The following is a 23771-nucleotide window of genomic DNA, read 5'->3' as shown; positions in this document are numbered from 1 at the left end:
TATGGAATGAAGAGGGAATGCCACACAATGGTAAACATGACCTTGTCCCATCTTTTTTGAGATGTGTTGATGCCATAAAATTTAAAATCAATTTATTTTTCCCTTAAAATTATACATTTTCTCAGTTTAAACATTTGATATGTCATCTATGTTGTATTCTGAATAAAATATTGAAATGTGAAACTTCTACATCATTGCATTCTGTTTTTATACACAATTTGTACAGTGTCCCAACTTTGTATTTCTAGGTGGGCAACTATGGCATGGGATCTGCAGCTGACAAGGGGGGGCTTGCAACAGATACTGTAATGAAATACAAATAGAGGTATGTGCAAGTACAGATGAAACATACATGGTATATGTAGCTTCCAAGAACTATTCTTCAAATTATAAACCACATGAATACTGCAAGAAGGACATAGCGGATATCACAATGGTAGTGGAACATAGTTGACTGAAGCTTAGAAAAGATTGGTTTGGCCTGTAGTGACTATGATGTCAATGATCAGTTGGAGAAAACAGCCTTGCCAAGCAAATTTTGTATCTTCTGCTCTGTCCCATTCTGATCTATAATCCGACACATCAGTAGTCCTGTGTCAACATGACTTCTCACCGTATCCTACTTTTTCCTAAAGATACAGAGCCAAATACTATGAAAACCACCAGAAGGATGACAGCCAGACATGTGGCAATGATGACTCCATTGGAGAGGCCTCTACTCAATGGTTTAGCATACTCCTCTGCACAAAGAAAACACAAAATACAGTGTAACTATGATATCATAGAAATCAAGGAAAATCATAACTATTTTTCTTTTTTTTTTAGGTTTACTATTTTAAATCAGAGAAGGAAATCTTTTACTTTTCGGCTGTTGAAAGGTAACAATGGATATAACCCTATGCTGATTGCATGTGTTGGTGTATTCCAGCAGTATTATTTAAAGTGGTTCTAAAGACTGAAGGTTTTTTACCTTCATGCATGAAGGTAAAAAAACTTCAGTGTGCAGCTCCACTGGCAGCCCCCCTAATACTCACCTGTGCCAATTCCAATCCAGCGATGTGCACGAGAGCAGTAGCTCTCCCGGGTCTCTGCCTTCTCATTGGCTGAGACAGAGCAGTGAGAGCCATTGTCAATCACAGCAACTGAGGAGGGAGCAGGGGGTGGGGAGGGGCCGAGCCACTCTCTGTGTGTCTTATAGACACATAGAAGTGGCTCGAGAGCAAGAGAAAGGGACAAATTAGACAGCACTGTGCTGTTTAACCTGGTGTAAGTGATTAGGATCTCTTTTTTATTATTTTTTTAGAGTTACAACCTCTTTAATGTAAAAAAAAAAGAAGAAGAAAGAAAAACTTGCTGGTTGCAAAGTTTATTTTAACCTCCCTAGTGGGATTCCCGAGTGTGGCTCGGGGTGAGAATTCACTGCCATTAGCATTAACCCCCGAGTCACACTCGGGGTACCACCAGGCAGCATCGCTGGATCCTGGTAGAGGTTACTTACCTTGTCCCCGGGATCCTGTGATGTGTCCCTGCAGCATACGGCAGCCAGATCTTCTGCCCGATGCTGTGAGCCCCGACTTCCGTCTCCTGCGACGTGATGCTTGCAGGGGGGTGGAACCGGCGGCAAATTCAAACAGTAAAACACACAAACACACTGATTTCATTACAAAATAAAATAAATTGACATTAGTTTGCCCCCCAGTGCCCTTTTCTGCAGTTTTATATATATATATATATATATATATATATATATATATATATATATATATATACATATATATATATATACACACACACACACACACACACACACACACATATATATATATATATATATATATATATATATATATACTTCAACTTATTTATAGTTATTTATTATATTATAATTTATGATTTTGTGTTTCAAACTTTATCATACCCGAGATGTTATAAAGAAGAATGCACAGTAAAAAAAAATCATATGTAAATAGTTGGTTTGGGCTGCTCGTCCTTAAGAATTACATGCAAAATAATGGTACCGCATTCAGCACCTAAAATCGGAAACAATCATACCACCAATCATACCACCAGGGAGGTTAAAAGGCTTCTGTGAGCTTCAGTGCTCTTGACTTGAAATATAGTCAGGCTTGGGTGATCCATATTGGCCACATTGTTGTGCAATCTCAGGGTCTATGGGGTGGATTTATTAAAAGCAAACAGACTCTGCACTCTGTTAGTGCAGCTGCTTCAGAGCTTAGTAAATGTGGTAAAGCTCTGTTGTCTTCCATCATCCAATCATATGCAAGGAAAAAAGCTATTTTTTTAGATTTTTCTTGCATGCGATTCGGTATACTTTGTAAAGTAAGGCTTTACCTTATTTTTTGAACTCTGGAGCAACTGCACTGGCAAAGTGCACAATCTATTTGCCTATAGCAGTGATGGCGATCCTTGGCACCCCAGATGTTTTGGAACTCTATTTCCCATGATGCTCAACTACACTGCAGAGTGCATGAGCATCATGGGAAAATAAGTTCCAAATCATCTGGGGTGCCAAGGTTCGCCATCACTGGCCTATAGTAAATCAACCCCAATGTGTATGTACAGACCACCCAAAAATGTAAGTGGAGCCAAAGAACAAAACATTGTGAAGAAACATAAAAAAGGGGGAAAGATAGGTAGAAATGTTCAGTAAAATTCTCAATTTAAATATTGTAAAGTGGAAGTTGTACAATTTTCTTCATGAATATCTTACTTTACACTATTCAAACACACCTGACAAACTCCAGTCCTCCTTGAAGGGCAACGTCATGCTGCTGTGATCAACATTACAGGTGTAGACATCACCATTTGTTGGGGTGATATTTAATGTGAGACAGGTGAGGTAGGTGATGTCAGGGAAAGGTAAGGTCACTCTCTCCGTCAGATTCTCTGGCACCGGCTCTCCATTCTTGTACCATGCTATGGAGATATTCTTGGGGTAGTGTCCATATGCCCTACAGTTCAGTCTGGAAGTGGAATTTGTGATGGGTGTTTGTGTCACTCTCACAATTGGTTTTTCTGCAGAAGGAAACAAATGGAAAGACAAGATACAGTGTCTAGAAATATATGGCAAGATATAAAGAGCAAGACCCAAGACATTTGAAGCAATGGTAAGATACTTTACAGTGCCTTGAAAAAGTATTCATACCCATTGAAATGTTCAACATTTTGTCATGGTACAACCAAAAACGTAAATGAAGTGTAGCGTTACTCCCCGCAGGAGTCACTTAAGTAAGATGGGTTCCGCACTCTGCCTCTTCAACCCCAAAAACCGTCTCAAACCCCACTGGCATACCTGGAAAACTTTTAGCATAATTGCAGAAGAAAATGGTCACAGGTTTTAAGTGAAATAACCCTGAGAGCAGAGGTGAATACTACTTCAGTGACTTAACTGCCAACTCTACTAGGGGTGGGCTATATGAGACCAGGAGACCAGGAGGAGGGCAGAAAAATGACCTTGATTTCTATGTCAGTTCTCTCCCTTCTTCACCCAGCATCAGAGTCCCAAATGACCAGCTTTAACACAGTACCTGACTCAGAGTTAAAGAGGGAGTAAACCCTCCTCTGCAACTTGTACCTATAGGTAAGCCTATATTAAGGCTTACCTATAGGTACTGCAAATATCTCCTAAACATGTACCGTTTAGGAGATATTTACTTTGCATGCAGTCAGTGACATCACTGGCGCATGCGCTCTGAAGGAACGGCCGCTCATGCCGTTCCTTCAGAGCCCCGCGCCGTCACCGTTGGCTCCCGCGCGCATGAGTGATGTCATTGCGGCTCCAGCCAATCAGATGGCCGGATGCTGCAAACCCGGAAGAAGGGCGACACAACATGTCACCCATGAGAGAGGTAAGTGGTCGGCACTTCGGGGCTTCGTTCTTAGGTAAGTATTTCATAATGAGCTAGTATGCGATGCATGCTAGCTCATTATGTGTTTTTCTTTCAGGTGTTAGTTTAAAAAAAAAAAATTGGAGGTTTACAACCTGTTTAACCCACGACTTAAACCTACTCATATGAGTCCCAAGTATAGACATGACACGTGTAGTACAGATACCAGCTAGCATTACCCAACCTGCTAGGCCATCCCCTCCAAACCCCACTTATGCTATAAAAGACACAACAACGTTTTGGAATAAAATGGCCATTGCAGGCTTTTATTACAAAATACAATTTCGAATAAATAACATAACATTCTTATAAAATTGAGAAATGAAAAATGGTGGTCTTTGAGGGCAACAACACAGCAACTATTAACTGCGAAAACCTTTTCTTCCACTTTGGCCCCCAGCCGCAACCCACCGGCTTGGAGACAACCTCATTATTCGCAGTGACCTCCATTTTACATATTCCGAGTTAACCCCTCGTTAACAGGAATGTACCCAGGAACCCCATACCACCAATAGGTCCCGACTATTCTTAATCAAGAATTCTCTCCTCCTCAATGACCCACCACTGCCAGGCTGCCATGACAAACACAAAAGCAAGACATAACTACAGGGTGGGCGGGTGGGATGCTTCCTCCTTCGTGTCTGCTCCCAACTGGCCTCTTCACCCCCCACAACCTTCTCCTGAACTCCCTGTGACCCCTCCCTGCCCTATAAGGCTGGCCCCCCACTCACACTACAAAAACTGTTAACCCTTTCCTGTCTCTCTATACACACTTGCCATGACGTCCCTCCACTTATTTTTTTTGCTCTGGGACTCGCTGGGCCCTTCAGACTTTAGATGACTTTAGGGTGGTGAACTTGCTGGTTTTCTTGGGTGAAATGACAGAGTACATCCAGAGAGGCCTTGGTAGATAGAAGGGGCTTGAATGGTGTGGGTAATCTTCAGTTAGATCAGGCAGATACTATCACTGCCACACACAGTGTATCAGCCACACAGATTGTCCTAAACAAGTGAGGCAGAGCAACAACAGCAGTTCAATGTTCTGGCTAAGGGAGGATTGGGCAAGTGTCCTCTCACCAATCCTACAGTTTAAGGCCCAAACCAAAGGTCCTGTAGTAGGCCTGCTCTTCTGGTAACCTGATTGGTCACCTCACCCTGGATTCTTTTCACACAGCTGATGCAGGTGCATCTGAATATGCACCTGGGATCCCCCTCTCACAGGCTAGATGTCTGGAACACAGCGGTGGGCTGACTGGGAAGATAGCACCTCTCTCTTGCATCCATCCAGTCTCTTCTCCTGCCTCATGGTGATCTGAACTGCTTAGCAGACAAGATGGATCCCTCTTTTCCTCCTCTTGCCAGAGAATCCTGAGGTGTGTAGTTCTGTCATAATATAAGTCTATGGAGCTGTTTTGGTGGGGACTACATACCCCAGAATGCTTTGCTGATTGCTGCTGAGTGGCTCTCTTCTCCTTGCCAATGAGGATGCAAGGGAGGGAGCAGAACAAACAGAGTCAGTGTCAGTGAGGAGGAGGGCAGAGAAATCCCTTGCAGGAGCTGACAGGCATTCATGTGTCAGAATGGCCCAGTCAAAGTCCAGACCTAAATCCAATTGAGAATCTTAAGAAAGACTTGAAAATTGCTATTCACAGATGCACTCGAGCTATTTTGCAAAGAAGAATGGGCAAAATGTCACTCACTAGATGTGCAAAGCTGGTAGAGACATCCCCAAAAAGACTTGCAGCTGTAATTGCAGAGAAAGTTGGTTCTACAAAGTATTGACTCAGGGGGGCTGAATACAAATGCACACCGCACTTTTCTCATATTTATTTGTAAAAAATATTGAAAACCATTTATCATTTTCCTTCCACTTTACAATTATGTGCCACTTTGTGTTGGTCTACCACATAAAATCCCAATAAAATACATTTACTTTTTTAGTTGTAACATGACAAAATGTAGAAAATTTCAAGGGGTATGAATACTTTTTCAAGACACTGTATAGTGTACTTGGGATTGTTAAAGCTTATCTAAACCTAAAAACAATAATTTAGTATATTGTTACTTACCTGTTCCTTGGTGGGTACCTTCAGTTTCCTTTTATTGGTCACCTAAAGTTAGGTCCAGATATCCGAGTCTGGACGCTTGGGCATCCATCCCTAACCCAGTAAGCTGCTTCACGTGCAGGTACATGGAAACAGAAATGGCTGCTGTCAGCCTGTCATTATTTTGTACAAGCTGAGTGGTTGCTGCTGTTCGCATACACCTGCCATTCCAGCTATAAGAATCTGTTGGTTCTTGCCACTGGAATCCGATGTCTGAAGGGAAACGCCTGTGTAATGGAGGCCTTAATCTCCAGTTTTTAAAGTGTTTGTAACCCTTCTAAAAACTGTCACTGTCAGCCCCTCTTTTATGCATCCAAAACACACAGTGCAAATATTTGTGGAAAACTATGCCTCCAAATTCAGAGATCTTCAGGCCAGTCACGTGACTCCCGGCCGCTCTCCTACTGTACAGGCAACAGCGGGAGGGGCCGAGCTCTCCTCCTGATGTCAGCCGAGGAGGTCACACGACTGTGCTGGCTGCTCAGCCCCTCCAACTGTATCCCTTAGATGGGGGAGGAGGTGCGGCCGGGAGTCATGTGACCAGCCTTAAGAGCTCTGAACAATGTATTTAGAGGCTTTGTTTTCCATAAATATTTACAGTGTTGTATGGATGCAAAAAAGCGGGGCTAGCAGTGACAATTGTTTAATATTTACTTTATTACTAAAAGCGGCAGGAAGGGGGGGGGGTGGAGAGGGCTCACATACACAGGAGCTGACAGGCAGGGAGGGAGGGGGGAAAGGACGAGGGAGAGCAGACAGGAGGCACATAAAATGAGCACGGTGTCGGGACTCAGCTGCCATGATAAACCTTCGTCAGTTTACAGGGGGGAGGGCATAGCCAGGCAGGATCAGCCAAGTATTTTAGGTGTAACAAAAGGCCAAATAACACAGCACAAGCACTATGCTGTATAACATATGGGACTGATTGATAGGCCAAACTGGAAGTGTCGCTGGAGGACGAGCCCGTGGCTCGTAAAGTGTTCTGCTTGTATATTTTTTACTAAACGTGAGTGCTTTTAGTTGCTTTTACAATAAATTTTTGGTTAATAATGTGTGATCCCATCAGCTACTATGTGAGGAGCTTGCACTGATCCCTTCCCTTCAGGTAAGTGCTAAAATACTGAATCTATTTAAAAAGTGCTGCACAATCAAATGTGGGTGAATATAACTGAGTGCTGAAATCAATAAATAAATATATACAAAAAAATATATATTATATAGGTGTCCTCATTGTGTGGATAACCATAAATATAAGTACTCTAATCAGGTATGATCTGAGGTATATTGACAGTAATGTGAAGCACTAAGCTATGTGAGAGTGCACACAGCGTGCAAAGATATCCAAACAGTTGTGCCTTGTTGATCAAAAAAACATGTATAATAAAATTAACTGGTTTAAAAATAAAAACTACATAGTAGTGATTGCGTTCCAACAACTGTGAACAATCATGAACAATAGTGTGACAAGGCTGCGACAATATGTGACAGTTTCTCAAGCGTGCATCCAAGCCCCCACTGTCAAATAAAATTCCAAACCAAGGCACTCTGCGCCACCCGATAAAATGTTCCACTGTTGCAGTACTATGAATGGATTATAGGTGGTATTCCTCTTGTGGCTCCCCCTTAGGGTATAAGCTCACCTGAGTAGGTGTGATCTCGCGTTTGGGTTTAAATCCAGCTCCAATTTCCACTGTGTATCCCTGGGTGATCTCCTTCAATTTGTGGGCTGGGATGTGAATTCTGTTACTCAGGATGAGTAGCAGAATGTATTTTGGGGTGCAATGTTTGCTACGTACATGCTATGTGTTAGAAATATCTTATGAATTGACAACAAAAAATACTTTTTCATTTTCTTTCCACATTTTCCACATTCATTCCACTTGTGGAAAAAAATGACATGTTCAAAAGACTCATTATGTCTCATAGAATATACATCAGGGTGTTTGCTTTCCAAAATGGGGTCATTTTGTGGGTAATTCCACTGTCTTGGCGCTCCAAGGCATTCAGAAATGGGATAGGTTGTCAAGAAATTATATGTGTAATTTAGGCTCCTAGAACACCTGATGGTACTACTTGGACGTTGGGCCTCTGTATGTGGCCGGGTTGTGTAAAAGTCTCCCACATGTGGTATTGCAATACTCAGGAGGAGGAGTAGAATGTATTTTGGTGTGTAATTGCAAGTATGCATATGCTGTGTGTGTGAGAAATAACTTGTTATTATGACAATTTTGTGTAAAAAAATAATAATAATAATTTTCCCAAGAATTGTGGGAAAAGATTACAACTTCAAAAAACTCACTGTGCCTATTATTAAATACCTTGGACTGTCTACTTTTCAAAAAGGGGTCATTGGGGGGTATTTGTACTTTCCTTACATTTGAGGGCCTCAAGAAATTAGATAAGCCATCAGTACATCAGTTGAGACTCTATAACTTTCATTTAGACTAAATAATATCCACTAATTTGGGTTATTTTTACCAAAGATATGTAGCAGGTAAAATTTTGGCCCAAATTTATGAACAAAAATTATTTGCAAAATTTTATAATAGAAACTATATTGCAAAAAATTTAAATGTAGTGATTAAATACCATCAAAAGAAAACTCTATTTGTGTTAAAAAAATAAGATGATAAAAACTTTGTTTTGATACAGTGTTGCATGACTGAGTAATTGTCATTCAAAGTGTGAGACCACTGAAAGCTGAAAATTGGTCTGGGCAGGAAGGGGGTGAAAGTGTCCTGTATTGAAGTGGTTAAAGAAATAGGATCCATTTTTTGGGGGGGTTACAAACACTTTAAAATAAAAAGAAATTCCTAATAAGCCGCAAGACTTCACTGCCGGTTTCACTTACTCAAGATGGTTTTTCAAGCACCCAATAGCCAATGGAAAAATGCGTTTGGGTGAGGACACTGCTGGATTCCTGAACAAGCAAGTACCAGAATATTAAAAGTCAGCAGCTACAGTATTTGTTAATGCTAACATTTATGTTTTTTCTGACTGGAGCTCCTCGTTAGGCGGTTACAGTATACGCGGGATTGCAATTCTCAACTCTGCTCCTGTCTACCTTTGTGTGTCCTGGGTCCTCCTGTTGCATTCTTCTTTAAGCAGAACTGAAGGCAATACTTTTTTGTTTTGTTTTGATTTTGAAGTAGGGGGGGCAGTATAACCCTCATCATGTATTTTTTTCCCATTTGTGTCTCATTGTGCAGATTTCCCTTTATTGCCTGTCCCAAAGCCACAACAGGAAGTGAGGGGAAATCCCCGGTAGTCACCAGAACCACATTCTTCTAATGTGTGTCCACATTAGAAGATTTCTCCTCTATTCCTGTTTACTCAAAATGTGTGATTTTCTTTTGCTTTTGGTTATAATGGACACACAGACAACACAAACAGTTTTACTTTAATACACTGCTCAACAAAAATTAAAGGAACACTTTAAAAACACATCAGATTTTAATGGGGAAAAATCTCATGCTCATACTGATATGGACTGGGTAATGTGTTAGAAATGAAAGGATGCCACATCGTTTGATGGAAATGAAAATAATCAACATACAGAGGGCTGAATTCAAAGACACCCCCGAAAAGTGAAAAAAGTATGCAGCAGGCTATTCCATTGTGCTGAAATTTCATTGCAGCAACTCAAAATGGTATTCAGTAGTGTGTATGCCCACCACTTGCTTGCATGCCTGACAACATCGGGGCATGCTCCTAATGAGGCGACGGATGGTGTCCTGGGGTATTTCTTCCCAGATCTGGACCAAGGCATCACTGAGTTCCTGAACAGGGTGTTCAGGGTGGGGTGCAACCAGGCGGCGTTGGATGACCAAAACATAATGTCCCAGAGGTGCTCTATTGGATTTAGGTCAGGCAAGTGTGGGGGCCCTTTAATGGCATCAATTACTTCATCCTCCAGGAACTGGCTGCATACTCTCGCCACATGAAGCCGGGCATTGTCGTGCACCAGGAGGAAACCAGGACCATCTTCACCAGCATAGGATCTGACAATGGTTAAAAGGATTTCATCCCGATACCTAATGGCAGTCAGGGTGCCATTGTCTAGCCTGTAGAGGTCTGTGCGTCCCACCCTGGATATGCCTCCCCAGACCATCACTGACCCACCACCAAACCGGTCATGCTGAGAGATGTTATAGGCAGTATAATGTTCCCTATGGCTTCCCCAGACCCTTCCACATCTGTCACGTGCTCAGGGTGAACCTGCTCTCATCTGTGAAAAGCACAGGGCGCCAGTGGCCTACCTGCCAATTCTGGTGTTCAATGGCAAATGCTAATCAAGCTCCTCGTGCCGGGCAGTGAGCATAGGGCCCACTAGTGGATGTCGAGCCCTCAGGCCACCCTCATGAAGTCTGTTTCTGATTGTTTGCTCCCTAACCTAATGTGTCCTTCACTTCTAACTTGTGTCTGATGGCTGCAACCAAATAATTGTGTTCTGATTTTTTGGTCAGAGACATTCACACCAGTGGCCTGCTGGAGGTCATTTTGTAGGGCTCTGGCAGTGTTCATCCTGTTCCTCCTTGCACAAAGAAGCAGATACCGGTCCTGCTGATTGGCTAAGGAACTTTTAAGGTCCTGTCCAGCTCTCCTAGAGTAACTGCCTGTCTCTTGGAATCTCCTCCATGCTCTTGAGACTGTGCTGGGAGACACAGCAAACCTTCTGGCAATGGCACTTAGTGATGTGCCACCCTTGAGGAGTTGGACTGCCTGTGCAACCTCTATAGGGTCCAGGTATCTCCTCATGCTACCAGTAGTGACACTGACCCTAGCCAAATGCAAAACTAGTGTAAAACAGTTAGAAAAGATGAGTAGGGGAAAAAAAAATGTCAGTGGCCTCCACCTGTTTTAGAGGTTGTCTCATTGTTGCCGATCTAGTGCACCTGTTGTTAGTTTCATCAACACCAAAGCAGCAGAAACGGATTAACAACCCCCTCTGCTACTTAACTGACCAGATCAATATCCCAGGAGTTTAACTGACTTGATACTATACTCTGATTAAAAAGTGTTCCTTTAATTTTTTTTAGCAGTCTATAAGAAAAATAGATCCAACGGGGACATTGGGAATCCTATAAGAATTTGCACACCAGGTGCACATTCCCCGGAACCCAGTGCAGAGATCTCACCACTAAAATCCCAGAGAGATGTAAGTAACTGCCGGTTTGTTTAACTTTCCTGCATTACTAAAAAACTGAAATATCAGTTCAGAGTGGACATGTCTTAAAGTTTTAGGTGCAAAAAATCATGGATATTTACTTCTTCCTGTTACCAACATAAACATAATAGGACAGCACAGTACCTCTTCTGTTAAACGTGCTGTTCCCCAATGAAAGCAGCTCAGTTATATGCGGAACGCAGTTTTTCATCAGAACTTTCTTGTTCTGCTCTCCTATAGTCTTGTTCCGATTAAAGAGATCAGCAAAATATTGTACCCTTGAGTCCTCCGCTATCCAGTGTGCCTTCTCCACACTGAAACTAAGGAACGGTCTTCCATCATAACGATAACTGAATACTGTGTCAATTGTCCCGTTACCATAAACAATGCATCCCAGTAACCTCTGCAGAACGTGAAACCCTGCAATCACACCAAGGAGAGAGACAAACACAAAATGAACAAACAGCATGTAACCCAAGAATAGGGCATTAAGCTCCTCTTTACATCACAAATCGCTCAGCATTAGACATCTAAAAATTAGATTCAGGTACTCCACTGTTCTTTTCTTACAGTAAATCATTACCAGCATTTGAACTAAAAAATAAAGTATATCCCTTGTCTGTATTTGCAGTTTGCTGGCTTCTTTTTCATACACGTAGCCCCTTCTAGTGTGTGCTATTAGAAGTGTAGTGCAGGTAAAACATAGTTTGGCTCTGGGATAAACCTGAGTCAATGAATCTGGGTCAGGGTTATTAGAGTTCAGGGGTGGATGATTCATCCTTGCAGCTCTCTGGTGCCCCCCTCTGTTTATAGAAAGTTGGAGAACATTCTAGAAAATAGGGGGTGGAAGTTAGGAGGGGCTGCCCAAGCATATCCCATGTCTGCATTTGCAGTTTGCTGGCTTCTTTTTCATACATGTAGCATCCTCTAGTGAAGTGGTTCTCAACTCTGGTCCTCAGGACCCACTAACAGGCCAGGTTTGCAAGATAACTGAAATACATCACAGGTGATATAATTTGCTGCTCAGTGATTGCAGTACTTTAGTCTGCATCTCCCCAAGGTAATACTTAAAATCTGCCCCGTTAGTGGGTCCTGAGGACTGGAGTTGAGAACCACTTCTCTAGTGTGTGCTACTAGAAGTGTAGTGCAGGTAAAACATAGTTTGGCTCTGGGATAAACCTGGGTCACTGAATCTGGTTCAGGGTTATTAGAGTTCAGGGGTGGATGATTCATCCTGGCAGCTCTCTGGTGCCCCCCTCTGTTTCTAGAAACTTGGAGAACGTTCTAGAAAATAGGGGGTGGAAGTTAGGAGGGGCTGCCTATGCATATCCCTTGTCTGCATTTGCAGTTTGCTGGCTTATTTTTCATGCATGTAGCATCCTCCAGTGTGTGCTACTAGAAGTGTAGTGCAGGTAAAACATAGTTTGGCTCTGGGATAAACCTGAATCACTGAATCTGGGTCAGGGTTATTTAAGTTCAGGGCTGGGGGACTCATCCTGGCAGTTCTCTGGTGCCCCCCCCCCCCCCTGTTTCTATAAAATTTGAGAATGTTCTAGTAGAAAATAGGGGATGGAGGTTAGGAGGGGCTGCCTAATCTTTATGGGCCCTCAGCCAATCCCCAGGAGTGGACCTGGCAGGGGGTTGGGAAACCCATAGACATGAGCAATGCCAGCAGGGAAGTCGGGTGGAAGACAAGTGCGGAGGGAGGCTGTCGATTGGCCCTTGAGGAACCCCCACCGGGGGGGAGGGGTTTACCTTGGGCTGTGCTGGGAAGGCTGGCCTGGAAGGATCCAAATACAGGAGGAAGTTGGAGGGATTCAAGCCGGAGAGATGGCAAGAGAGAGCAAGCAGAGACAGCGAGTAGATCAGCATGGTACAGGGACAGACAAGGGCAGAGACTGTCATCTGTAAAAGCGTTCTCTTACAGACAATGTGCCAAGTCTTCATCAATCCTTAAACTGGGGAATCTTCATGTCCATGTCAGTCAGACTCAGGAGAACTGGGGATAGGAAGGAAGACAGCAAGGTGTGGCTGGTAGCAGACAGGCGGGCTAGCATTTCCTGCAAGCAGTGGAACTGGGATCAGTGGGCACAGGGAATAAGGAGAGGTTATAGGCTGTTTCATTCCTTATTTTCTGTTTCTCAAGGGAGTGCAGGTTCCTGCCTGTAAAGAAGTGAACCAGCAGAAGCTGTGCAAAGATGGACAAGTGTTTGCAGGTGGAATGCTAAAGAGGAGTCTGTAAATAGGGAGGAAGTATGCCTGAAGTTATACTGTTGTTACTCTGGGCATCCCATAATCCCTTACCCCATCCAAGATATCATCCCCTAATAAAACAACAAAAAAAAAAAAAACAAGCCAAAGACTGGTTTCTGTGTCTGGATGAAATGCTGAGAGACTGGCTGTGCAGGAGTGGGGAACCTTTCACTTGCAGTCCCTGCTAGGGTAGTGCTACATACACTTGTATTGTGTATGTGAAACATAGAACCAAAGTAGAGTGATGCCAGAAAAAAGAGTGGCCCTTTTTTTATTCTTATGTTTTTTTATTGTTTTAATCAAGCTATGCAAAGTACACTATATAACATTAACCACTTAAGCCCCAGAAGATTTTACCCCCTTTCTGACCAGGGCCTATTTTGCGATTCGGCACTGCGTGATTTTAACGGACAATTGCGCAGTCGTGCGACGCTGTACCTAAACTAATTTAAAGTCCTTTTTTTTCCACAAACAGAGCTTTGTTTTGGTGGTATTTGATCACCTGTGCGATTTTTTGATCATGCGCTATAAACAAAAAAAGAGCGTCAATTTTGCAAAAATAACAATATTTTTCAATTTTTTTTATATGAAATTCCCCAAAAAAAAACATCTTAGGCCAATTTGTTTTAAGCTACATATTTTTGGTAAAAAAAAAAATCGCAAAAAGCGTATGGGAAAGATTTTTGTCATTTTTGTTGTTTTTTTTTTTTTTTAACGCATAATGGCGGCGATCTGCGATTTTTTTGCGGGACTGCGACATTGCGGCGGACAGATCGGACCCTTGACTGACATTATTGACACTTTTGGGGTTACCAGTGACATTACTACAGTAATCAGTGCTATACATTCGACTGTTACTGTAAAAATGACACTGAAGGGGTTAACTTTTTTTGAGAGGGAGGGGTTAAGTGTGTCCCTAGGGGCGTGATTCTTACTGTGATTGGCTGTGGCTAGTTGTGTAAGAACAGTGATCAACGAGTCTACATAGTAGAACCGTATGATCACCATTTTTACACAGGGGAGAATGACAGGCGGCTTTGTTTACATTAGCCTCCTGCCTTTCTCCCGGTGTCACGGACGATCGCGAGTGCCCGGCGGACATCGGGTCCGCCGGGCACACGCACGGGGGGGTCCGTGACCGAGCGGGAGCGCGCATTCGGCGGCGCGCGCTCGCTCCCCAGAGCCTCACAGGCTAGCGACGTAGACCTACGTCGCTTTGCCTGTGAGGGGCTGACTACCGCAGTAAATCTACTGACGGCAGTCGGCAAGTGGTTAAGAGGAAAAATAAATCCAGTTCTTTTATAACATTTATAACATATCTTTATATAGCCCCAACCTTGTTCCCACCCTCCCCCTACCTTCCCTCCTAATACCCCTATTCTATCAATTTTACCCCTATCTGGTGTTTCTTAAATTCTACATTTTATTTCCCCATATTTGTATGTAGTCTCCAGTTTCTTTAAAGTCTTTCCACATTTTCCACTTAACTAAATAGGTATCCATCCTATCTGCATCTCTGCAACACAAATATCCCATATTATAAATATACTCCATAAACATACCCAGGGGTCGTCAACCACATTTTCTCCGGTAATCTGATTAATTAAATGTTGTATCTTCAACCAGAATATACGTACCTTAGGGCATTCCCACCAGATATATACCATTGTACCATCCACCTGACAACCCCTCCAGCACAATTCCGATTTCTCTGCTTGAAATCGATGCGGAATAACCGGTGTTCACGTCTCCAGCAGTGCAGTGGACTTCTCCCAGCACGTTTTTTTTCTCCCTGATCCTCCAGTCTCACTCCAATTTCTTTTTCCCAATTCTCAGAAAATGGGGGGCTCCTCATTCCCACCAGATCAGTAAGCACTCCGTACACCCAAGACAAACCATGTCTTATCTTGTTTTGCGGGTCACATAGTTTTTCCATGGGGAGTAATCATTTTCCTTATCTGATGGGTTGTGGTAGGGATCCTACAAAATTTGATAATTGCCTATAACTTCATTCATTCAGTGACAGATTTCTCTTCGTGTTAAGTTCATCTATAGACATAATCTTTCCTTTGTGTGTTATATCTTAACCCTCCCCCCAATTTTTTATCTAACCCTGTTAAAAAAAATGTTGTGCCCTCTAAAGATAATAACGGGGAGTTGTATTTCCATCTGGCCTGCTTATAGTGTCAACGGGTCTGTGGTAGCGAGCCCTTATAGATCCCCAGCTCAGGATTCCCCAGGGCGCGGAGTCTAAGCCCCAGCCTGCTTCTTCACCCTTGCCCCTGATGGTGGGGATGGACTTGCAGCAGACTGGAACCAGGTCGCGGCCCCCAGGTAGGCCCAGCTGAGAATGTGGAGACCGCTGGCGTGTGCAGGGTAAACGGGAGACTATAAGGAGATCCAAGAGACAAGCCAAGGTCAGGACAGGCAGCAGACAAACGTAGACGGAGAAACAAAGCCGGGTCGGTACACAGGAGATCAGCTACAATAGCCAAGGGATACACGGATGGGAGCTCAGAGAACAGCGAAGTTGCTCAAGCAAGGAACAGTGCACTGAGCATTTGTATATATAGGGAAGCAAACAGGGAGGTGACCCAGGAAGTAATTGACAGGAACAGGATATAAACCACAGTGGAGCAGGCGACACCCATAGAAGCCCAAACACCACATGTGAAGGGAAGCAAGACAGAAGCACTGCAGCAAGGAGGTAAGAATATACAGACAGAACTATAGGCTAACTTGTGACATATAGAAAGCACCCCAGATCCTATACGACACCCTCGTCTTTTCGTGAGTCCCCTTGTGTATTTCCGTATACTTTGGTGGAATCCAAATATTCCTATCGAATTGTGTTTGACTTAGCATAAATTCCAACCCAACCCATCTTTTTTTTTAATCTTTTTTTGTCCAATTTATCAATCGTGAAAGTATAGTTGCTGTGTAATATCTGGTGTCCCTAATCCCCCTACTAATTTATTCCTGCTGATAGTCGCCCAATGCACTCTAGGTTTTTTCGCTTGCCAAATATATTTCATACGCTGCTGGACCTGTGAGTGTTCCCGGTTGGGTTGCCTTCCTACTGGATTTATTGAGAACTGTCTTTGCATTGTTTCAAATACAAGTTCCTTCACCGCACTTGGACTGTGTGCATAACTGCTGCCGCTCTACTCTGCACCTCACCTACAACCTGGCTTAGTGTATTGAGGAAACATGCAAAGAAGCTTATATAAGATGACTGATGATGGGAGAAACTGTGTGCCTGATAATCCTACCAGAAATAGTCCCAACGTCTGTGCTCAGGCCTACTGTACATCATAGTAAATCTGGCTATGCCGGGAGGGCTAAAATCCAATTAATCCTTTAGGCCCCATTCACACCAGGAACTGCATCTGCCTTAATTGAATTCCAGGTGCATCAGAACAAAGTCTCACAGTATGTCTTTGAGTACAAATAGAAAAATCCATGTTCTAGTAGCATGTTGAAGAAAGACCGTTGCTCTATGTGTGGATGCAATACTAAAGCCCCGTACACACGTAACGATTGTCGGCTGTAAATATTCGGCCGACGACCGATCGGCCGATTGTAGGCTTGTTAGTATGATGCTTCCGACAGTGCATTTTCGGCCAAACAGAATCTGTCGTGCAGGCATTAAAATTTTTGTTGGCCAACACCAGAACGGCCGATTGTTCGCCAGTCAGTACAGATTTCGGCCGACAGACAGCAGATTTGCAAGACTGGGCATGCTCAGAAAATAAAAAAGACAAGGAAAGTTAACCATCACATGACATCACTTCTGCAGTCGGCTGTTATTGGCCGACAAAATTCGTGTGCAGTCTTTTGCAGTTTTCAACAGACACGACAGCCCTGGACAAAAGACGGCCGATAGTTCGGCCGACGATCGGTACGTGTGTACAGGGCTTTACTCTACAGAGGTCTTCCATGACCCCTGATAGGTCAGATCTATGGCAGTCTCCAATGAAAAGCTCAGGTTCCTATTATTTTTGGTGGAGAATATTGTTTTCTCCAAGATCTGGAGAGGATAATATTTGCAATAATAATAAACAAGCTGCGCTAAGTGATCAAATTGGGTGACTAAAAATGAATTGATCACTCTAAAAAAGGTGCCCTGGTTTAGAAGTACCTACCTACCTGTGTGATAATAAATGAACTGTGCAATAAATCCACTGCAGGTGCTCAATCGGCCTCCAATATCAAATCTGCAATTAATATAAGGCTTATAAACATCAAGGCAAAGGGTGGATTTATTAGCACAGTTCATTTATTATCACACACTGTGTTACACTCTCTAAATGAGCCTTTTACATTTTTACTAGAGATTATTCACATATTCACTTATTTTCTATATATAACCGATGTATTTGATCATTACTGTGTATTCAGATATTTTATAATTTTTCTCAACTTTTTTATGTATTGCATCTATTAATGATTATCACTCAGTGCACTTTTTTCAACATCCCAGTATTTTAATTTACAGCATTGTATCACTTGGGACATTTTGGTTTACCTTTTATTTATGTGCATGTAATCAAATTTACATTTGAACACCTTTTTTAGAGTGATCAATTCCTTATTAGTCACCCAATTTGATCACTTAGTGCAGCTTGTTTATTATTATTTGTTTTTTGTGGGTATCTCACTGGAAGCTGCTGCTTTCACTGTTCACACTTTTCACTAGAGTGGTTATACTTTTTAGGATAATATTTGTATTCCACTTACAAAACCCTTCCTTCAGTGCTATAAACCAGCATTTCTCAACCTTTTTTTTCAGTCAAGGAACCCTTTAAAATTATGCACAATCTCGAGGAGCCCCATTCTAAAATGTAAAAGAAACAAATAGTTTTACATAATGGAGCATCATTGACACACATAGGACACTAAAGCCCCGTACACACACGCAGATCGTCGTCATACAAATGTTCCTCTTTTCTCCCCGGGATGTCAGTGTCTGTTGAAAAGTGCAAAGACAGCACAAGGACAGCACAAGAATTTTGTCTGCAGACTTCAGCTGACTGCAGAAGTGATGTCATGTAATGGTTAACTTTCCCTGTGTTTTTTATTTTCTGAGCATGCCCAGTCTTGCAAATCTGCGGTCTGTCGGCCGAATTCTGTACTGACAGGCGAACAATCGTCCGTTCTGGTGTCCGCAGACAAAAATTTTCATGTTTGCAAGAAAGACTTTTGTCCGCGGATTGTGCGCAGACATCTGTCGGAGGCACCATACTAACACGCATACAATCGGCAGATCTTTCGTCCGCCGACGTTTGTATGCCGACGATCGGTACGTGTGTACGGGCCTTTAAAGCTAGAAATGATGTATTTTATACGCCTTTGCACACTGGTACTGACTAGTATTCCAGTGTTTCTCCTCTCCCTTTCTCATTCAGCTAATGTGACCCCAGTGCAGATGGAGAAGGGCAACCAAGGACATCCCTTAGGTGCTCAATGTCTTCCTTATCAATTTATGACATCAGCATTTATTAGAATCCCAACAGCTGGATCACATGGTGCCCAAGGTTGTAATTCTGCACAAATTAAAACCTGTGGCTTTGTGTAGTAAAAAAAATGCAGGTGAGATCCACCTGCCAGCATGCTGACAAGTTTGGGCAATTTTTTTAAATTTTGCCAAGGCACCCCTGAAGAGCCCAGAAGGCACCACAGGGTGCCATGGCACCTTGGTTGAAAAAGGCTGCTATAAACATGTGCTTACCCTCCGTCTCGTTCAAATAATTCTTAAACATATGGAACAATCTTTGCAGGTTGTGCTGCATCATGAACTGATTGGCACTCGCATCCAGTAATGTTGAGTAGGTACTTCTAAACCAGGGCACTCTGCGCTCTATAATCTCATTGATGTTGTCATACCAGTACAATGTGATGTCATCAATGGACCTGGTTGTGTAATAGGTTGGGTGGTCATAGTTGGAGCCATCGGTGACGGTTATGAAGAAGTAATGCGAGTGCTTGTCTGTGTATGAGAGAAAAAATTGTTAGGAAAAAAAAAAATTATAAAAAAAAAAAGTATATAGCCAATATTTTTTTTTTTTATTTTGGATAGAGTAGGAAAGGGTTAAAAATCTTGCCAGTTTTTTTTTTTTTTTTTGTGATCTGTGTAGCATTGGGGACACCACAACAGGAAGTGAAGGGAAGTCTTCCAAAGTGAGGGAAACTCTCTTCTTAGACAGTTTTTCCAAGAACAGGTTATCCCATTGCAAGATTTTCTCTTACCTCTTGTTCTGGGGACAAATCAAAACATTTGGATTTCCCTCCACTTTCTTTTTCGTGAACTGCCCATCTCCAATGGAGAGACACAGACAGCAAAAAAAAAAAAAAAAAAAACTTTACAGAGGGTCTAACCCTTTCCCTGTGTATCCAAAAGAAGTAAAACTAGTAATACGCTTATTTGCAAAATGTGTTTTACAAGTATTAAACTTGATGTGAGCCCACTGACTAAAATCTCATATATATTTATCATGTTAACCACTTCAGCTCCGGAAGGTTTACCCCCCTTCATGACCAGGCCATTTTTTGCGATACAGCACTGTGTTACTTCAATTGACAATTGTGCGGGCGAACATCACTGTACCCAAATAATATGTATGTCCTTTTTTCCCCACAAATAGAGCTTTCTTTTGGTTGGTATTTGATCACCTCTGTGGTTTTTATTTTTTTGGGCTATAAACAAAAAAAGACAGACAATATTATTTTACTTTCTGCTATAAAACACATCAAATAACACAATTGTAAAAAATCTAATTTCTTCACCAAATTAGGCCAATATGTATTCTGCTACATATTTTTGGTAAAAAAAATCCCAATAAGTGTATATTGATTGGTTTGCACCAAGGGGTTAGCATCAGGGGAAATCAGAGTTAAATGTGTTCCTAGGGAGTGCTTACTAGCTGTGGAGGAGGTGCTTGTACTGTGAAAAGGCAGAGATCTATGTTCCTGCTTAGCAGGAGCACAGGATCACTACCTTCCCATCTCACAGAACAGTGATCTGCCTTGTTTACATAGGTAGACTGCCGTTCTGCTTTTCTCGGAAATGATTGGCGGGTCCCGAGTCTGCCAGGCCCTCTGATTGGCTCCCACTGTTTATGGTAGGGGGATTCTGGAGGGTGCAGTGCATATGGTGGGGGATTATGGAGGATGAAGGGTATATGGCGATTTTAGAAGGTCCTCGGTGGATGGTGCAGGTGATTCTGGAGGTTGCAGGCTGCATGATGGGGGGATTGTTGAGGGTGAAGGGTATATAAGGACTTTAGAAGATGAAGGATGTATAGGGGGGATTCTGAAGGATGCAGGGTGTGATATAGGACAAACCAGAAAGAAAACACAGAGGCTGCCATTGTGGTCACTTACAGGAGTGCTGATGGCAGGGGCAGATCCAGGGGACGGGGGGGACAATGGGGCAATTGCCCCCCCCCCCCAGAAAATAGTGAGCTGGCTAGCGGGTGAGGGGGCGGGCAGGCCGGTGAGCAGGCTGGTGGATGAGTGGGAGGGCCGGCGGGAGAGGGCGAGGGCTAGCAGGAGGGTGGACAGGGGAGTGTGCAGGGGGGCCAGTGAGCTGGCAGGCAGGCAGGTGAATGGGCAGGCAGGCCAGTGAGCGGGTGGGTGAGCAGAGAGATGACATCATCTCTCACCGCCTGCCCTGCATCCCCGCAGTCCAGCATGTGACAGAACACCACCCTCACTGTGCAGCTGTAGGCAGCAGAGAGATTACATTATCTCTCACTTCCCGCCCTCACTCTGGGACACAGCCACTGGCAAGTGACAATCCGCTCTAGGTGGCAGGTTACGTGGCAAGTAACAAGCTGCATCTGGTGGCAGGTGACGTGGCAAGTGACAAGCTGCATCTGGTGGCAGGTGACGTGGCAAGTGACAAGTTGCATGTGGTGGCAGGTGATGTGGCAAGTGACAAGCTGCATCTTGGTGCCAGGTGACCTGGCAAGTGACAAGCTGCATCTTAAGGCAGATAACGTGGAAAATGACAAATTGCATCTGAAGGCAGGTGACGTGGCAAGTGACAAGCTGCATCTGGTGGCAAGCGATATGACAAGTGACAATCCACATTTGGTGGCAAGTAACATGGCAAGTGACAAGCTGCATCTGGTGGCAGGCGACGTGGCTTAGCAGCATCTGGTGGCAGGCAATGTGGCAAGTGACAAGCTGCATCTGGTGGCAGGAAACGTGACAGGTGACAAACTGCATCTGGTGGCAGGCAACATGGCAAGTGGCAAGCTGCATCTTGTGGCAAGTAACATGGCAAGTGACAAGCTGCATCTGGTGGCAAGTAACATGGCAAGTGACAAGCTGCATCTGGTGGCAATTAACATGGCAAGTGACAAGCTGCATCTGGTGGCAGGCGACGTGGCAAGTGACAGTCTGCATCTGGTGGCAGGTGACGATGGAATGTGACACGATCAGGGCTCCCACTGACAACATCGTCAGTGGGAGACTTTCAGTTGGATTTTAGAACACAGGAGAGAGAGAAAGAGAGAGAGAGATGAGCACTGGGAGAGGAGTACAGCAGTGGAGTGTGCTTTTGAGAGGATCCAGTCGTTTGCCTTAGAGGGAGCCTGGTGCCTGATGACCACCTGTTGGAGAGCTTACTGATACCAGGAGTTTATTCATACTGCGATATATTATCATTAAGGTGAGCGGCCATTGCACTTAGTGTATGCCCACAGTCGCACTGGTCCGGTGGTTTTTGATCCTCACTCCATAAGAAGACACCCGTTTATTACTTTTGGATTTTTTTGCACTTTTGAATTGGACATTCAGCACGTTGTCACTTGTCTATACATTATATGCATATTTATTGTAATAACATACATACATTTTTTTTTCGCAACAGAATATTTTATTAATGGACACTTTTTGATGCACTATGGACACTTTATTAACACTCAGGGTTTGTTTGATATAAACCCTTTTCTTTGTCCTTTTTAATTTTGGTGAGCACGTATCCGAATCATTTCTTTTATATATATTTATATATATATATATATATATATATATATATATATATATATATATATATATATATATATATATATGTGCATTGGTTTTTATATTGTTATGCACCTTGTGCATGAATTTCTTTTTTCACTTAGCATGTTTTGCACACATATTTATTCACCGTAAGGTTTATGCACTTTAGATGTGTATATATCTATTGGGATATATGTATGTCATATCAAGATCTTTATTATTTGGTTTAATTTCACTTTTATAATTTGATGATACCCTTTTAATAGCGCCTGTCCACTACTTTACTAATATTTTCTACTTTCTGTTATAGAAACATATCCAATAAAAAATAAAAAAAATTGATTTTCCTTATAAATGTATTCTGCTACATGTCACAAGTGCTGGTAGTGATTGGGGCTGATCCTGCTAGCACCTTTTAACTATATTATTGGGGACACTAGTATAGTTCTTACCATGAACAGTATCTCTCCTGCGCTCAAAAGGTATGCAGGAAGGCAAGTGGTCTAAATGATCTTTTTAGCACAGATAAGGTGGTCTTGCTGCCCCCTCAGGACCAAGGGTATCCAAAAACACTCAAAGACAAGAGAAGGGTGCACTGACCTTGTGCATTACCACTAAAAAAGTTTATTAAAATCCAAATAGGTAGCATACATTATACTCACAAACATAAGATGTATACAGGCATGTAGGAAATAGGGACCAATCGCCTCCAGGACACTTCTATATTGCTGCATGGCGTTAAGGTGTCCCCAATAACCTGTCTTATGCGTTTCAAGGGAGAACAGTCTTCCTCAGAGCCAAAATCGGCAATCGTCAGTTTAAGTCAGGTTATTGTGGATGCCATCACGCCATCCAACAGTATAGAAGTGTCCTGGAGGCGATTGGTCCCTATTTCCTACATGCATACATCTTATGTTTGTGAGTATAATGTATGCTACCTATTTGGATTTTAATAAACTTTTTTAGTGGTAATGCCCAAGGTCGGTGCGTCCTTCTCTTGTTGTTGTAGTTCTTACTATGGCCAGGATGCGAGCCTAGACAGACACTATACTAAGTAATAGTAATGGCAGTAATAAACAACTTCTAGTGTGACTGTGATAGTGTGGTAGGCAATCAGGGACTGGCACTAACTGACACTGGCTGGGGGGGACACTGACTCTGACTGAGGGCTGGATCACACCATTCGTGCATGAAAACATCAGTTTACATCATTTTCCATCTGTTTTCATGTGCCTTTCAGTGTGTTTTTATCCACGTTGACATCAGTATTCATGTGCGTCAGTTATGTGCACCACAGTGTTGATGTCACGTCAGTTTTTTATC

The 23771-nt window shown here is 42.9% G+C and overlaps 1 protein-coding gene across 1 annotated transcript in view; it reads right to left on the bottom strand.

Annotated features, from left to right (window-relative positions):
- Positions 1–553: 553 nt before the first annotated feature.
- LOC309559718 (major histocompatibility complex class I-related gene protein-like) overlaps positions 554–23771 on the bottom strand; it is a 36278-nt gene continuing 13060 nt past the window's right edge. Inside the window, exons 2-5 of the mRNA XM_082263134.1 lie at positions 19165–19422; positions 11325–11600; positions 2752–3036; positions 554–740 (exon numbers count right to left, since the gene is read on the bottom strand). Of these exons, the coding sequence (XP_082119260.1) occupies positions 610–740; positions 2752–3036; positions 11325–11600; positions 19165–19422 (950 nt within the window). The 3' untranslated portion in view covers positions 554–609. The remainder of the gene's footprint in view (positions 741–2751; positions 3037–11324; positions 11601–19164; positions 19423–23771) is intronic.

Source organism: Pelophylax lessonae (genome assembly GCF_965119305.1).
Source record: "Pelophylax lessonae genome assembly, chromosome: 7".
Classification (NCBI taxonomy): domain Eukaryota; kingdom Metazoa; phylum Chordata; class Amphibia; order Anura; family Ranidae; genus Pelophylax; species Pelophylax lessonae.
Note: the sequence above shows the minus strand (reverse complement) of the source record. Positions and strands in the feature narration are given on the sequence as shown.